At 35.9% G+C, this 18441-nt stretch overlaps 1 protein-coding gene and 1 long non-coding RNA gene across 2 annotated transcripts; one reads left to right on the top strand and one right to left on the bottom strand.

Annotated features, from left to right (window-relative positions):
• The first annotated feature begins 1928 nt into the window (after positions 1-1928).
• LOC135141108 (uncharacterized) lies at positions 1929-2267 on the top strand. The gene is made up of 3 exons (XR_010282314.1): positions 1929-1991; positions 2043-2146; positions 2220-2267. It is a non-coding gene; the product is annotated as an uncharacterized LOC135141108 (long non-coding RNA).
• Positions 2268-3665: 1398 nt separating this feature from the next.
• Positions 3666-9172, bottom strand: LOC135141088 (uncharacterized). The gene is made up of 27 exons (XM_064071941.1): positions 9031-9172; positions 8882-8970; positions 8655-8801; positions 8452-8570; positions 8196-8400; positions 8091-8140; positions 7934-8028; positions 7695-7820; positions 7552-7627; positions 7254-7498; positions 7069-7191; positions 6852-6998; positions 6705-6791; positions 6568-6652; positions 6320-6451; positions 6205-6258; positions 6045-6156; positions 5919-5982; positions 5576-5863; positions 5026-5517; positions 4770-4916; positions 4669-4708; positions 4530-4606; positions 4231-4326; positions 4036-4093; positions 3908-3982; positions 3666-3854 (listed from the first exon to the last, which is right to left on the bottom strand). The coding sequence occupies exons 2-27, from the start codon at positions 8965-8967 to the stop codon at positions 3739-3741; spliced, it is 3342 nt and encodes a 1113-aa protein (XP_063928011.1). The 5' UTR covers positions 8968-8970; positions 9031-9172; the 3' UTR covers positions 3666-3738.
• Between the last annotated feature and the right edge of the window lie 9269 nt (positions 9173-18441).

Here is an 18441-nt window from a genome sequence, read left to right as displayed (position 1 = left end):
ATTAGTTATTAGCTACGATTACCTATAGTCACCGTAGGAATATAGTTTAGCCCCTCCAACCAATTTTCTATTTATAGGGGTGGGTACGCCTGATTAGATATAAAAAAAGCCCAGCAGGCGTAACCCGCAGCGACTGTTAAACCTACAGCTACGGAATCGTCAGTCAGTTAAAATGTGAGAGGTCGGTTCAGTAACGTAAAGGGGCCTGGCCTTTTATGATATAAACAGAAATGTACACCTAATGACACAGGTAAGCTAGAATCTGTTTTAGGACTAAAACTGCCAACGTCTTCTTGTCAGATCCTCTCGATTCGTACCACTGGCCAAGCGACTCATCATAAATAAGTTACGAAAAAGCTAGGCAGCATAATTACGATATGTTGATATTGCCAGGATACAAGTCAAGCAAGTCCAAAGGTATGACAGGTTGCACCAAAGGAATTGGAATCAAATGACAATTCCAAATAATAGGTGACATGACCAAAGTCAAATTTTATTATGTCATTAATGGAGTTCATCTACTAACGTCATCCTTTCATTAAATCCTAGACCGAAGCCCCCAGGCAGACGCGCATTGCGTATTGTACTGATCCTCATTCTACCAAAAAAGGTGTATCGTACTAGAACAAAAGCTAACAGTTTATCAAAAATTTTGAAATAACGAAATGTATAAAAGAAGTATATTAAAATCAAGGACGCTTTATTGACCAGTTTTGGTCTGTATTTATACCTTTACAAAAGTTCGAAATACGATTCCATATATGTACAAAAATTGTTGAACTAGGTAAAATTTTACTGTTTAAAATTTAGAGGGTTAGTGTGTTGTGTTTTCGTTTTGGTTGTTTGTATTTTGTGTTTATGTAAATGTTTATTATGGTGTGTATTTTATACTTAATGTATTATACAATATGTTTTTTGTAATCTATGTTTATTTTTGTTTTTCTATTTGTGTTCGTGTTTACATATTTTCATGTGTTGTGTTTTCAGTATAATGTATTTGTATCTTGTGTTTTAATTGTCTTAAATGTCGTGTACTCATTGTGTTACAGTCAGACCTCCCAGCAAGAGTCCAATTTACACACCTGAAGACTAACTAGAATCCAGTTACTTTGAATCATGTTGGGTAATAGCTTAGATCGCTGTAATCTAAGTTCTAGCCAAGATAACAAAGCACAAATCAAGCATTGAAGACAGTCATTATTTTATTTATTTATATAGTTAATAATATTCATTATTTTTTTTTTAACTGTTTATTTTTAATTACTTATTAACATATTTATTATTTACGAGCATCGAGATGACCGTAGAAGGACGCCCCTACTCTATTTCGGATTTTTAACTTGGTGACAAACGTAAAACTAACATGGTCATTTCCTAATAGCTGTAATAAAGACCTCTAAAGAAGGGGAATGTGTACCACATGAACTGAATGGAAGAGATATTGAAAGGAGAAAAATCATCTCCAAAATTTTTGCTTGCCAGGCGAAAAAGAAAAGGCTTTTTACATCGAGTTGTTGCTGGCGATGAAAAATGAATCTTTTTCAATATCCCAAAACCGGGGAACTATTTTGCGATTCAAGGCACCCTTCGACATCTACGTTAAAACGCAATATGCCGGGAAGAACGCTATGCTCTGTATACGCTGGGACCGAAAAGATGTGGGATATTATGAGACACTGAAACCTAGCCAAACGGACACAGGGAGTCTACCAACAACAATTGTTCCGTTTAAGCCAAGCATTGTGTGAAAGACGACCAGAGTGAAACCAGACAGCATAAGGTAGTTATGTTTTGCGATAACCCTCGATTACACGTCATCAAAACTGTAAGGGAGACAACATTTCTCAAGGAAATGCTACCCCAAGCGGTTTATTTACCAAACTGTGTACACTTGTTTCGGTTAATGGCACACGCCCTTACTAAAAAACATTTTCGGAGTCTTCATCGGTGAGAAGACAGTAGGCCCTATGCTGTGCGTTTCCTTTATGCAAGTAATGGCTAGTCTTCGACTTGATATCTGGCCTCATTTCCGATACAAATAGCAAAGTTAGCGCCTATTTATGAACCGAAGAATCGTAATTATGTTACCTTCCTTATAGAAGCCTTTGAGTCGAGAGTGATATAATACTCCTGAGAGTTAAATGAGGTACTTTAATAAACTAAATACCTTGTACTAATATATATACTTAATAACGATAAAATCTGTGGGTCGGTTTTAGTCCTTTGGCAAGTGCTAAAGTTCCTGTGTCATAGGGCGATCCAATATGGTGAGTAGTATATCTTGGCCTGGCCCTTTATGCTCACTCACGAAAGCAGGCTCGCTCTCATGATTGTCTCTACTTGCTTTAAAAAAGAGCATAGCGATAGACTCTTTAATCGTGAACTATGTTATTCGAGAGCTTGCTCTATGTATACGGGCATTGCTTGTAGAAGTTACTCTTCTTAAAGGTATTTAAAGAGAGCCTTTGGTGAAAGATTGACGATACTCTCAAAGTTGATCTTCGAAGCTTCTTTCCCGTGTAAGCAGCAAAGTCGAACACAAACGAAAGGACTGAACGAGTAATGAGCGCTGACGGATAACACTATGCCCCGTTTCTGGTCATTAGTATGATATGATACCAGCCTAAGTTGGACACTGGGTGATAAGTTGGAAAGTAGTACTTGTAATGCCATTGTAGAGTTTATCTCGTGTACCTGTGCCTGTGTTGCCTTAATAGTGATGGAAAGGCCTAGCTACTTACGAAGTTGCTGTAGAGGCAAATAATGTTACTTATTAGTACATCTCTATATACAGCGCAGTGTCGATAATTGGATCTCTGAAGGGATAGCCTCCAAAGAGGAGATGTACTTTCGAAGGAGGGTTCCGCTTTACCAAAAAGATGGGAAAAGGTCATATCTAACGATGTCCAATTTTTTTTGATTATCTTTTTTATTTGATCTTTTAAAATAGATTTATTTTTTGCAAAAAGCGGTAGGTTTCAAGTTATAAACCTATTACCAATAAGTTTCAAGGCTTTGTTTCTCAAAGCCCCTAGGGGCTAGTACGTACGCTTGAGCGTGCGTTATCTGCTTGTGCTTTTGGACGCTACTCATAGTTTTAAAAAATAATTGTATGTAGAAGTTCTCAATGACCTTTTTAAAACAAAATTTTTAGTGAGACCTTTTCCAAATATTCTTACTACTTCAAAGGGTGCTCTCTACGAGGTTTAAGTTTGATAATTTATAATTTTTTTAATCCTTTTTCTTGGCCATTTTTAACTGAAATTTTTAAAACTGAATTGGCGCTAATCTCTCCGGAAACTACTAATTCATTACCTGTAAGCCACTTGAAACAAGGTAAGTGAATAAGTTAAAAACTAGTATAATAGTAATGTTATATGTAAGCCTGCCCTTAAATGAATACAGGGTAAGCATAACAAAGCAGTTAATTTTTTTTACTCTCTATCACTACACAAGCTCCTGTTATATAGAAAAAAACAGAATTAGAACTCTTAATTTTATAATCTAAGCTGACAGTGCTTTTAACTTATTTGGCATTCTAATTTTTACGTTTGTAAAACATAATTCTCTTTAAGAAAATACGTAACATTATTACACAGCCTTTAAGTTGCGAACAAGTGAAGTTTTTATTTCCAAATATTTTATTCCTTTTTTGCAAAGTCCGGGTGGTCTACACGGTTAGTGATACCAGTAATATCAGCTTAAGAAGGTTTTTGTAATCTATGTATTGCCTTCTATCTAATTATACTTAGAGCGAATTTGATTGAGAAGTTCTCTTCGTTCAGTTTTTTTTTTAAATTTATTTTGCAAAGAAAGATTAGTGGCCCAACCCTCGTCTCCTGTTTCTACATCCTCTGTGCAAAAATAAAGTTAATTAATAAAAAATGAAACTAGTTACTAAATATACCAGTTAATGGGTCATCACAGATGAAGTCCGAGTCATACTTATCCAGAGAATTAGCGGATATTGCAGTGGGCGTGTCTTATATTTAGGAGCATCAGATGGAGAAAAGCACGTATAAAAGCTTCAATAACCTTCAAAGTTTTCAGAAGTTACAATAGGCCGAATGGGTGTCCAGGTTGGTGCGTTACGCTGTCAATGAAAACTTGTTCATTATGAAAGCATTATAAAAATAGCTACTAGCGGTTATGAAAGCACACAGCTCAAGGCAAGGCTACGCTCGGATAGGGATAAGGCGAATATCGTCCTTAACTTTATAAATAGCGTACTTGTATTAAATAAAACGACAAGTCTTGTTCAGGATTTTCTAGAGAGCAAGAGCTTGCAATAAAGCTGTCGTCCTTTGTGGACTCCGGTCTGTTCTCCTATATGATAGCCGAATATAACAATATTAAGAATATGGAATTTAACAAATGTGCTTCCAATGTGGCATTCTACCCGTAAATACACTCGTGAACTAATAAGTTCGTAAATGACAAACTCCTTAATAGGGTACTAAATTAACACAGTAACCACAAGTGGTCAAGTGAACAAAAGCAAATTAACATAAAAATAAGAAGACTTCCACCTCGAAATTATCAGTATTTTCAGAAAGTTTTCCTTCGCAATCAGAGAGCTCGGCCATGTCATCCAAAACAGTCAATTCTATTTGGCATAAAATTCAATACGGCACTTGAGTTGTGCGTTTAAAGAAAAAACAGAAGCACCTTGGAGAATATTGAGACGATGTTCTATATTGGAGGTGTTCTATAAAAAAATTAACGTTAGATATGTACGCTTAGGTGTAAACTATGGAGGAGAACATAACCTTATTTCTTTTATATGAAGCTTTGTCTCGAGCATTCTTAAATAAAGTTCTCCTCGCTGTGTGAAAAGTCCTTTGAGCATGAAGCATACTTTTCTTCCTTACAATGGAGAGGCCAACGGGCGAGTCAACTATAAATCGACGACGAGCCTAGTAAAAAACACCTTTTAACGGTTAAAGTTGTTTTATACCCGTTACAATAGTTAAACTATGGTATACACTGGAAAACCAACAGTTAACATCTTATAAAGCATGTAACCTTTTTTATAACTGGAAAAGGCGTTTCATTCGTCTGCCCATTCTTCAACCCAAAATTGTCAATGGGACTCGCTGCGATAGTTTCAATATCACCACATACACCGTGGCTATAGTTAATTTTATTGCTGACTGATAGTTCTCCTGGGGTGGATGCAAAAAGTGGGTTGACCGGATGAGAAGAGTTAGAAAGTGAGGGTGAATGCAAGAATAGAGAGATAGGAGGCCCGTGTGCTATACCGTTATTACTATAATTATTGTTATTACTATAATTATCATTATTACTATTACTATTATCACTGTTATCCTTATTACCATTACAAATATTACCATAACTTTCATTACTATTACTATTACTATTAACATTGCTAATACTATTACAATTGTTAAGGTTATTGTTGATATCATAACAATTATTAGTATTAGTATTACTATTATTACTAATGCTAAAATCATTAGCGTCATGGTCACTTATGTAGTTGCTGCCGCTGTCAAACTTAATATAGATTGTTTATAAGTTTAATTTAATAGTGTGTTAAAAAATAAGTAGAAACGTTTTTAATGATATTGACTTCAACATTATCCCAATCAATGCCGAAGCTGTCATTCAATGATTTCGCTAAGGGACTGGTGGGCCGGATTAGAGCAGGTTTTAGTGGACTATCGAAGGGCTCGAGGGTTTCCGAGGAGTCTCGAGAAGAGCCCTGAGAATCCAGGCAAGAAGTTTCAGCAACCCTGGAGAGCCCCAGGCCCGTAAGGGTGTTGCCTATAATATCGCTGTCACTATCGGAAGTTTCCAATAGAGAAGCGCCCTTAGTTGAACCCGTCAAGTATGGTGCTACCTTGTTACGAAAAATAGAATATAAATAAACGATGCTAATATATATATTCCACAACTTCAGCCAAGCACGGTAGATCTAGAAAAGGGAAAGGAAAGCCGTGCTCTATGGTCGATATAAAACTGCAAGAGTGAAAAAAATAGAAATAATCTCTTTAAAGGGATAGAGGAGTATGAAGAAGTACTTGACATAGGCCTTGCATAACACTGAGTGCTTAACAAATTTAAACTTGCTTAAAACTGTTTGAAAGCCAGTCCATAGCGCCAGGTGCTCCTCAGTATTGAAATCACTAACTGCTGCTAAATATAACAAAAAGTTTTATGAGCCTAATAATTTCAACAAACCTTCGGAAAAAAAAGAGGCAAGTTCCTGCTTTTGAAAGGACGACAGCAAAGGGCCTAACAAAATTAGTAAGGCGAGTATTGAAGGTAAAGGCCATGCGTAACGTTAAAATAATACTATTTGAGTGCAGCTCAGCATCAAGGCTTTCAACGACGATGTGTTTTCTTTCCACACAAAGCTCTACACCTGCAGGGACCATAGCGGAGTTTTCCGCAAAAAAAGGATACTTCGGGGAATTCCTAGATATACCTGAAAAGTTCAGAAGATAAATAACATGCGAGCCGATGCCAGGAAACAGTAACGAAGGGACGCAGTAACCATAGCTACTTAATACAATATATACCGCATAATGAAAAGCATAAAACTTTGAAAAAGAACATCCTGTGCTTTGACACTCTTCTTGAAGTTTTCATGTTCCTGACCTTTACAAACAAGTGTAACGATCCGACCCTGTGATTGGCAGTTAGGACAGCTTTAAACTAGGCGACAAGAAGCGACGAACCTTTTTCTTTCGGCCGCACCGGCCCATTCGCTGAATCAAGCGCGTGGGAGAGGCATGGGCGTCAAAACAGATAACAAGATCGACGTGCTGCAGCAAAAAGGGGGATCTAAGCTCTGTAACTCAACAATGCAAAAGGCATATAAGTACTCCTATGTCCAGTCCCTCCTCGCCAATACAGGTGGCCACCAGAACATTACAGTCTCCTCTCCTAAAATCCTCAAGAATGGATAGCTGCTGCTTTTGAGAAAGACCTGTAAAATCTCTTCCTGAAGCTTGCCCTATAAACCCTTGAACCTAAAAGATTAGCAAGAAGAAGGAGCGGGTAGAACCACGCGTAAAATTGTATCACTTAAGAAGGCCATACTTTTAAACGGTTGCTACCTGCGCTTCGTAGGTAATTTACTATCTCTAAAACGCTTTCTCTAAAATGGGAAAAGATCATCACACGCGTATCTTCTTGGCATTGATGGAAGTGCTTAAGAGTAATCTTAATTAAATAATGAAGCCAGTAAGTAAACTTTTAAAAGAGAAAAACTCAACATTATTCACCTCCAAAAGTTTGTGCAGCTTAGGATGGACTTTTTGAATATTCTCCCCAGATTCGCAGCATAATTGCAGGTCGGACATAAAAGTGCGAAATTCCACACTTTTTAGAAGAGTTGCACGACTAGCTGGGCTACCGGATGTAGTAATTTTTTTTAAATAGTTAAAACAAACTTGGCAGCCGTTGCGGTCAAGCAAATGATATGCGTGACTGAGGCTGATAGCAAGGTAAAAGTTCAAAAGGATGGCGGCTTAGATATCCAATAAGAATAACACAGTAGTAATGATAATTTTTTTTGAATACCTGAGGAAGGATGTGTACCTCTGGGATACTTCCTATGAAAAGTTTCTCTCGCTCGAAGAAGCAGATACTTTGACACCTGAATAAGCAAGCAAACGCAATCATCAAATTGGCAACTTAAAGCTTTTCTATTTTTATATACGCACTTTTTCGGGTTTTCTCTCCCAGTAAGCCCCAGTGTTTACGAGGAAGTCCAGTGACTTCCCTAAAACTTCTGAAAACTTACTTTTCAAGTCGCGAATCTGAGAGCCGCTATCTACCACTATTAGTTCCTACAAGGAAAGGTTAGTCCTTTAAAAAGAAAAGAGGCCATAGCCACTGCTCTGCTTAATAAGCAAACAAGCGAGTTACTAACTTTGAAGGTAAAAAAAAACCTAAATCATACCATATGTCTTCCAGGAAGATAAGGTTTAACGTCAGCGCTTTCCTCTGTCCTCAACTCAAGATGCGAAATTTCAAGATTACTTATCAATTTGATGACTGCAAAGAGTGTAGATAAATGGTAATTGTTAATAAGTTTTTTGTATTATAAAAACGAGCACCGGCGGCTTCGCTATCGCCCGGTGTGGCGCTAAGAGCAACAAGACGGTAGCTACCACGAAATTGGTATACTAAACTTATAAAGTAATCCTCTTCAAAAATGGTACCGCGCTTGAGAGAGCCTTAACTGGCGCACTACTGCAACATAAGCGTGGTTTCCTGTTGCTTTGTGTGCCTCATCAATGACAAGACAAACAATTTTAAGTGGATCAACGGCTCCTCTTCTCAGATCATTAGCGAGAATTTGTGGGGTCAAAAACACCACGGAGGCATCCTTCCACTTTACATCACGCAAGCTTTGAGAATGAAGACCTCCACAGCAAGTTGCGTTAGCATTTTACAAATTAAATAAATGTGTAATACCGGTCATTTCCACTAAAACATCCTGAGGAATTCCTGCTATTTTACGGCAGGCTTCGATCTGCTGTGTAACAAGTGGGCGCGTAGGTGCCATAAAAATTACCAAGCCGTTTGGAAACCACCTTATAATAAAAAGTGCATAATATTATTTAACTAAACATATGAAGAAGGGAAGGGGGCGTATAAACTTTATTTTTTGAAAGGACCTTTTGTAATTTAACATAACAGCAGCAGCAATAAAGGTTTTTCCCAAACCGGTTGGCAAGGCAACTAAAGTGTTATGCAATAAGCAATTTTTAACAATATTAAACTGATAGCTGCGCTCCGGAAGATTGATCGGATAAATCCATTTTCTAAAAAAAAAAAAAAAAAATAACCGAGGTAGTAAGATATTTACCTAGCAAAAAAAGAATATATAAAGTTGATCAAAAACCCTTGAGTTTCATAGTTAAACGGAATTAAAGGCTTTAAACTTTCCAAAGAGTTAAAGGATTGAGTTACAGTGACATATCGATCCATGTTCTTCATATAAAAATACCTTAGTCTTCCTACTAATAATATAAAATATTTTAAAAAAAGTACAGAATTTAGATAACGAGTTTCTAATAGCCGTTTAGTAGGTGGTTGAGAAGAAATATCATTATTCAGCCTACTGCTACTTGAATTATCGGTTATTTGAATTGATTCTTTTGATTCTTTTATAAATTTATCTTGGGCGCTTAAGCTTGAGCTTATGTTACATCTACAAGTTACTTTACCACAATGATCACATAATATATTTGCAAGTGAGACTTTTAATTCACATTCTGTGTTATTAATATTATTGTTACTATTGCTATCGTTGTTGCAGTGATTGAATGGGGTGACAGTATTAGTTACACTTTTATTAAGATCGTCAAATAAATTTTTCTCAAAAGCGGTTAACTGAGCTAATTCAGAACTAATAAAATCTTCAGTGGACATGTAATTAAAAATATAAAAAAAACACAAAAGTGAAGCGTATTAAATGAAGAAAAAACTATAATAGTAACTAAAATAAACCATAATACCGGGACAACTATTTTGTTTACAATTATAAAAACTCCGATGTAGTGCGAATAGCCCTTTTTACATTTAGAGAGCTGGCCGGCACCTATCAAGCCCTCTAACCCTGGCAAGAAGAACTAGCATTTTATTTTTCCCACTGGCAAACCACGTGGTGGTCTATCAGGTTGTACCTATTAGAGAGCAAATTAAATATATTTAGAATTAACTCGAATACTTACCCGGTAGATTGTAAGTATCCTTTTCCCTTTAAATTTCGTTCCTGTTTGCCTCGAGAACGTGGTAGTATATATTGGGTGCAACTTACTGCGTCCTATGCAACAAAAACTAAATTAAAATAACCTGTATTTTTTTTGTCTTTAGAATAACGAGTATTATATTTTGAAAGTTATAGCAGCTGGTTGTTAGCGACTGTCATTAAAAATTGGCTTAATAAGAATATTGTAGACTATTGCGCACAAGGAAAGTGTTGAAATATACACGAATATGTTAAACATTTTGCCGTCACAATCTTTTAAGAATGCTTCACGAACTATATTGGTAAGCTTTAAATAAAGAAACTCGATTGATACAAACATATACTTACATCCCAAAAAAAAAACAAGCAAGTTTATATTGCACATTAATTTTAGTATTAAAGCTCGTAGAGTTCTATGAGGATACAAAATGGCCAACCATGGAGAAAATTAGACCAAATATATATAAATTAGGAGAATTAGAACAGAAAAAACAAAACGGAGCTCAAAATTTAAGGAGGCTGGGAAAGACTAAAAGGTTACACACTGAAGGCACTTAATGAATATAACAGCTTTTTATGCTATTTTAAAGAACTGGGCTTCAAGTTACCATATGGTTGTAAAATATGTTAATAACTAATATGGCAATTAAGTAACTATGTACAGAATGTAATATGTTCATTAATACATTACGTATTTACTAAAATGGAGAGAGCTTTATGAACTCCTGTCATTTGAGTCGGCATTTGAGAAGATTTTTATTAAAACTAGAGAAAATATATGAACATACATATATATATCAAAAGACAAAATACTAATAACAATAAATAAAACAAAAATAACGAGAGAGAGGAATAACTTAATTAGAAAAATCGAAGCGCTCACTTTTATTTTTTTAAAGTGAAACATGAAATAATCTAAAGTATTAGCCGGATTTGTAAATCATAGTGTTGGCTATATGTTATGTAATTTCTTGTTTTAATAAAACGCAATGAAAATTCATTATATTAACCATGCAAAGTTTATTAGATTTGTATACGATTTAAGGTCACAATCTTCATTCTTTTGGCAATCGCGTACTATGTTAGTAGATTTCAACGAACGTTTTTCTTCTAAATATAAATGAAATAACTTCACTCAATTTAGCTTGGCGTGGGGGTAGATTCCGGTCTTTGAAGGCGGTTACTAAAAATTTTGTATTCTTATACTGAGGTTTTTCCTAAGGGCTATTATCCTAATTTTAGCTTTTGCTTCATATATTAAACATCCAGTCTAGTACGCCGTTTAATGCTATTTTCAGCACTTTCCAAGTAGGTAAGCAAAACACAGCTAAAAGGATAGAAGCAATAATGAAACAGAGGTTGACTTTATTAAAGTCGACAAGCTATATATAATAGCACTGACAACCGAGAAGACGAGAACAAAAAAGATAATTAATTCACGTAGTAGTGTCATGCCAAAGTGGAAGTCCCCGTGAAAATACTTTGGGGAATTTTGTGTTTGGGTAGTGGTTAAGTTATTATATTATAGGCAATCTTTCACGATCCTGGAGATCATAAGGCCCTCTGACGATAATAAGTCCCCAAAGGTGAACTTTTAAGAGTTAAAATATATTTAGAAATAAACAAAAAGTAAACTAATTAACATTGAACAGTAGTAGTTAACAGAGCTTAGATCTTACGGCAAGGGTGGAGCTAATGCACAACTATATCAAAGCTGTGGATAGGCAGAAATAGAACTTAAGAAAAGACCGGAGAAAGAGACAGAACCCAGAACTTGGATGTAGAAGCAAAAGTAACTTAAGGAGTAAATATGCGGTAGGCGCTTTATATGAAGAAAGTAGCAGAATCAGCTTTTTTTCACCCCGAGTTTAAAAGCCTTAGGTACTTGTTTAAGCGCTAAAAACGCAATTCATAAAATTTTCATGCATTGGACAATCAAGCCGTTCATACCTTTACAAAAAAGGTTTAGAAAGCATTTCCATTTATGTATATTTGTAAAGATTAAATGTAAAATTCTTGGATTAAATATGTTTAATTTGATTCCGCTTAAAAGGAACGTTAGAGAAATTAATTCATAATTGTAATAATAATAATTGTTTAACAAAGTTCCTGCCAAACTGTTTAAGAATGCGTTTATTTTAAGTGTTTATGATATTTTCAATTGGTTTATCTTTTAATTATTATCCCTGTGTAGTTTATTGTTTACGTGTGTGTAATTTTTAATAATAGATACCTTTAAAAGGATACAATTACTCCAATTATATATACATTATTAGATATTAATAGAATATAACAAAGGAAGAACTTAAAAAGGGGACGAAGGCTAATCTATTTAGTTAAAATTTTCTTTGTTTTTATATTTTACCTTATTATTCCGGAACGTTCTTGATATACTGAGAGTATAGAATAATAGAATATAACAAAGGAAGAACTTAAAAAGGGGACGAGGGCTAATCTATTTAGTTAAAATTTTCTTTGTTTTTATATTTTACCTTATTATTCCGGAACGTTCTTGATATACTGAGAGTATAGAATGTGCCGGGCACTTCATAACCGTTAAGGATATTATAACTGCATGTTATTTATTACTTTATATATTTATGTATCGACTCCCATGTTTATGTATTGACACTGGCTTCGTAAACATGCAGTTATATTTATTGCCAAGTAATGTGTTCGAACAAACAATTTTTTTCGTCTAACATAGTGCTAAGTACTATCAGTGTCTTTCAGTAATTCCTTGGCGTCATCATTACCAGTATTTTTTTATATTAATATTAAAGTTAGGGAGAAGTTCGTTAATTATATTTTATAGCAATGGTGTTTAATAAAGCCTTACTTAGGTCAAGGTATTCAGTTTCACAGGTTGATTTGTTAATTTCAGTTTTATCAAGATAGGAAGACCATTAGGCAGGGCTGCGATTAATAAGTATACTATAGCCCATTAAGGTTCCAAGGTCGTAAAGGTCAGCGCATTAGGTATCGCAGTAGCATTCTATTTGTATATAACAGTAAATATAGCTCGGGTTTTGAGGTTAGTGAGGGCACTTTGGTGTAGGTAAGATACTTAGTGTTCTTTTCACCACTGCAGGTGCGAAAACTTTTCCAACATCAAAGTTGTGTATGTGATAACCGGCCGTGTGCTATCAGCGATGTTAAATAACTATCCAACTAAACTGCAGTATATAAGACTTAATTTGCCTTTTAAATAAATTTTCAGATTAATGCTGGTAGGAATTAATACTTTCAGTTTTTGTGTGTTGGCCACTAAGAAATTTAGATCCAAGTTGTTTAATAATTCCGGTTTAGTTTAAGACTCGATCATCTTTATAGTTTAGTATATTAATCTCTTACATTTCAAGTTTGTTGTAAACTTTAATATTGTGTGTTTTCCAATTATAATACCAGCCGTCTACACATATACCAACACATGCACCGAAAATTTTAAATGGAAATGCACTCGTCATATTGCTCTAAGTATATTCTTACCTTTTTAAGCTTGATGATGAATCATTATAAAATAGTTTTGCAGAAACTTTTAAGCCGTATAAAAGCTGTTACTTCTGGTAGTGACCATCTAGTAAGTCTCTTCGGTTTGGATGCAGCTTGCTCATGTCTAAGTATAACCTATGTAGAAATGGACATAGACGTATTTTTGTAACTTTGCATGATGAAAAGCAGTAGTTAAGTTATATCGCCTGATTGTATAGGAATATTACCAATGTTGGATATTGTTGGAGTTAACTCTGATAAAACACGTGCTTTTACCATGTGTAGCTATAACACATCACACCACCTAATTCTGTCGTCGCACGTGTTTCGTACATGTTCTACAGATTATATTTTTTTTCCTGAAAACATATAAACCTCACTCTACGGGGCAATAAACTAATCGCTCCTCCTCTTTTGCTCCTTCAGATATCACGATTAGAGCCGAAATATTGTTTTAAAAATACAGAAAAAAAAGTTTCTTAATAATCCGCTCCAAGAGTTTGTTGGTACCCTCTTACTGTGTCTGGCTTTAAAAAAGTTTTTCAGTTTAATAAGGAGTTTTCATTTCATTAAAGGGTACTTCCGCCATTTCTAAAACACCGAAACGCCATGCTTCGTTAATGAACTAATTTCCTAAAATACTGCAATTTTGTATGTACTTCTTTCCATGAAGTTCATCATTTTAGTAAACTTTAGATAAATGTGGGTCAAAAATGTATCAGAGGCCTTTAATTTCTTAAAATAATAACCATAAATCCTTGAACCTGTCTTTCAGACCGCAAACCTTTTTAAGTTAGTATTTGGTTAGTAGTGACATCTTTCGACATCGTTCTATATAGAATTCTTTGTTGTTCTTGTGCATTTTCTAAGTTTTCGATAGTAGTTTTCTCGTGTCCCGACCGTATTAGTACAATAGCATTTTTCCTTCCAATCTTTCTTTTATAATGCTCTAGGTATATTATAGGGATATGTTTTAAAGGTCCCGTTCTCTTTACATTATTTTTACTATTGGCGGAAGACTGGTTATGAGTAGCGCAAGCTTTCTTCTAGTAGGATTTAACCTCTTAAAAGACCTCGTGTTCGTAACCATTTGAGGGCCCTTTAATAATATACTGGCGGAAAGGGTTTACTTTAACTTCAGGAGTATGTAATTGGACTGAAGTGACCTCATGAATGATAGAATCTGTTTTATTTTATCATCCTTAATATCATTTCTTACTATATTGAATTCGGCCGCCTAAGGTCTGCTCATTAATTTCTTGGGACAACAACAAGACCCGGTTTGGCTTGTGAGTCCTCCTTATAACCTGGTGTGTCCCAAAAGGTTTTTTAGTTCATTATTAACCTTGTTTCTTTTTACATTAAAAGGGGCGGTAGGTTATGACTTTTCTGGCTGAGTTGGTTGTGGGGTGACAGGTCCAGGGTAACTGTGCATATTTTTATCTTTTGGCTATTGTACAAAATCATATAGTTTCAAAAAAATTTAACATCCCCAGCTCATTGTTTTACCGGTTTTTATGTTAAAAATTGATTATATATCGATGCAAGTTCTCTATCCGGTGATTTCTTTTTAAGCACCGAGTCTTAAAAAAGGACTTTACAACATAGTAGCTTTATAGACTTAATTCCCGCTGATTTTATACCGAATAGTTCATAAAGCGGATAATGTTTTTTTTTCTTGAGTCTTTGTTACTGATCTAAACTGCGTCATGTAATACTTCCCTCCAGTAATTAAGAGATTTTTGATTGTTTTATAATACAGCGAGTCGTCTTTGGAAATAGTTTAAATATCCCTTCGCTTAACCCGTACAGCGGTGCATCCCTTGGCACTGTGAATAGTCGTACTCCAAACCCACCTTACACTAAATGTGACGTTGTGGTTCAATATAGTCGCGGAAAATTCAACATTTTCCACTCAAATTAGCACTTTCCAGTGAGTGGCGAAATAACTGGTCACACCTAAAAGAATCTCTACTGCAACGCTTACAACGGGATGTTACTCTTGGCAGCAGCCCTAGGCCTCTCATTGCTATTCTCCTTTGGTAACTGACTCCTTGGAGGGGAGAGAAGGAGGATTGCCTTGACGGCTGGTCCCTTTCTCAATTAAACTTCGTTTTATTCCTTTTCTGAGAGGACGCTGATGTGGTTTTGGGCGAAGTGCACGTGCAAAGAAGGCCAAATGGCTCGTGTCTCCAATTCTTAAAGCATAGATTAGCCGAGAAGAAAACTCATAGACTTTTTACGACAATAGTTGGATGCTCGTTGGCAAACATAAAATGGGTCAGGATAGGTTCCTTAGCTTAATGGTGCAGGTGGAGTATCAAGCATTAGTGGAAAATCACTTAAGGGAAAGCTCGTTAGCTTCGCAAAGAAGACTTAAACTCTCCGGAAGTACGAACTTAATATTTTCAGTCACCAAAGGCTCTCTAGAAAGGGTGGTAAAAGCTTAGTACTCCAACCTTTTAAAGTAGATGGCGTCTAGACATAAAATAGGGGCATCGCAAATTCACCAAGTTCATTGAAAAGGGCCAGGAGATGCTGCCTTTCGTTAGAGAAGCCCTGAACCAGGTTTGATGTGGGAGATTGGAGAGCGGAAGTTTTTTTAATCTGTTCAATTAACTATCTTGAGAAGAGTATCACGCGACCTATCGCCGTTGTCTTCTCTAGCGGCGTCTTGATCACGGAACAGTATGGCGGTAAAGCGATTTTTAATTTGGTTGGAAGAGTCATAACGTTTTAGGAATTTATTCAGCAGTACAGTGGAGTCGGTAGGGTTAATATTGGTAAGTGCGTCTACAATCTTCACAAAGGCGAGGCTTCTGTGCGTAAGTTATAGTTCTTACTTGGGGATTTAAAAGAGATGTATATCTTGATAGCATATAATATCGTTTCTTTTGGCCGAGTTTTGAGACTACATTATATAAGGACATCTATTATTTCAAGACTAAGGCGTATCTTAGGAGCTGGTTGGTCTTTCCAGCTTAGAACTAGAGACAGGACGGTACTCTACCTAGGCCCTGGAGTTGTGTAAAGCTATGAGGGTGGAACAGATGGTGATGAGCACTGTCGTGGATTGCTCGGTAGGTGCATGGACTCAGCACAAAGTGGTTTGGACAGGTTAATTCTACCACTTTAAGGAAATCGAGCAAGCCTTGAACTACTTGATGAACATTTCGTACCAACAGTTGCCTCGAAGGGTTTTTCCTGTATGGCCCTCTTTCAAGTTGGCCGATCTAGTTCCCATAAGCCAGGAATTATAATTGAAAGATGGGAAAGATAGGACCTATATCGATTTTAGAAGAGAAGGATGCGCTCTTAGGAATGCATCTTCACCAGGGCTCCCTATACCTCCCTGATCTTTGGTGCTGAAGACATTTTTTGAGGAGACGTCCATGAAGGGTTATATCTATGTAGAGGAGAAGGTCCCAATCAGCAAGTTCATCTTTAGGGCTATTTCAGAAGGGAAAAGGGAGTACTTGACTGAGTTTTTGGTTTGGAGGTTCCTTTCATATTATGACCAAGGGGACGCGGGAAGAAACAACCGACGACCGGCTAAATACTGAGTATCACGCAGATCATACTGCTCAATTCGAGGAGTTGAGGAAGGTATGTTCAAAGTTTGGACATCACATTGAGGACCTTAAACCATATTGCTAATGTAATTAAGGTGACAACCTCAGATACGATACACTGGAGCCTCTCCACATAGAAGAGCCTGTTATGGAGGAGGTTGATTTCCTATCAGCCCTTCGTGAGAGGTACACCAACTGTTATGCTTCCTTTAACGGTGCGTAATGCCTCGATGAGGGAAGTAGGTATGGCTCTGTAAAGTTTAAAGTTTTTAATAAGTTTATTATCTTTTTTAATTCAGATTATTAGGGTGTCTAATTTTTTTTTTTAGCGAATAGTAGTGTGACATGTTTAGACCTTGCATCAGTGGCCACTACGACGTACAGTCCCATTTCATAGTGTTAACATATACTAGCTATTTTGGCACTCTCTGGTTGGGAATTTCGCCCTTTTCACTCACTTTTTGTTTTTTCATTTACACTTCAAGCAAATTTCGCAGCATTCATATTTATAAATTAATATTCTAGGGAGGAGTCTTCTATGGCTTTGATAGCCAAGATGTTCATCTGAAATATTCAATGGAAATAGGGTTTATAATTGGTGGATAATATTGCAGAGTTAATATAACATAGGTAGGCGTGAATAACATAAACCCATTACTTTTTCACTTTAGTGCTATAATATTATTTTCAATTATTGTTACTTTGTTATCTTTAAAATGCGTATTAAAACCTTTTGTATTTAGTTTCCCAACCAAAATTAATTCATTTCGAAAGTACGGATTGAAGATTGCATTGATCAAATAATTTTAGTAGTCCAGAAGTATGCGCTTTAATTGTCCAGTTCAGGTATTAATTACATCTTTGTGGTGTTTGATATCAGATAAAGGATCGTGGTCTTTAATTAAATAGGGGTAGTAACAAAAATTGTACACGTAATTAATCGACCGAAGATGTGGGTTTTCACCGTAGCTTAATGATTAGAGCATTGTCGCGCAATCTCAAGGCCGCCAATTCGATCCCGTCCATGCCAACTCGCATTTTTCTGGTCTGGTGTTTACGTCTACATCTTCCCTATAAACAAAAATAATTCTAATAGAGGGCACCCGCATCAACAATTAGCTCATGCCAATTTTCGTGAGCCTGCTTTTTTTTTAGTAGAGGCATGTCCTCGATTTAAGGTAACCATTATACAGTGTAATTATTACTCTTGCAAAAAATGTAAGTTCTTTCATGCCCTCCGCCACTTTTTGGTGGGTGGTAGCTCATTGTAGTAGCTCTGAGCGTAGAGTTTTTGTATATAATTAGCCTTATTTGACGTGTTAATGAAAGAGAATTTATGAATTTTTCTACTCTTAGCCTAGTTTAGCTTGTAGTAGGTCGTTTAGTACTTAACGATAATCGATAGAGCAAGTACGTAACTGTAATATTGTTTCAAAAAAAGTGGTATCATACTTATATTCAGGTTCCACTTTATTTAATAAAGCAATTATTTTGTAAAGATTAGTGAACTCTTTAATATGTGGAGCTAGATGGTCAATAAAGTAATGCTCCTCATCTTGTCTCATATAAAATTCTTAACCATTAAAAAATTATGGAACTGATCCATTTGTGTTTCTCGAAGCAATGCAGAGCTCATTAATTTTGTGC

The sequence above is a fragment of the Zophobas morio genome, unplaced genomic scaffold (assembly GCF_036711695.1).
Source record: "Zophobas morio isolate AGI-343-1 ecotype UQ-CSIRO unplaced genomic scaffold, CSIRO_AGI_Zmor_V1 ptg000042l, whole genome shotgun sequence".
Taxonomy (NCBI): domain Eukaryota; kingdom Metazoa; phylum Arthropoda; class Insecta; order Coleoptera; family Tenebrionidae; genus Zophobas; species Zophobas morio.
Note: the sequence above shows the minus strand (reverse complement) of the source record. Positions and strands in the feature narration are given on the sequence as shown.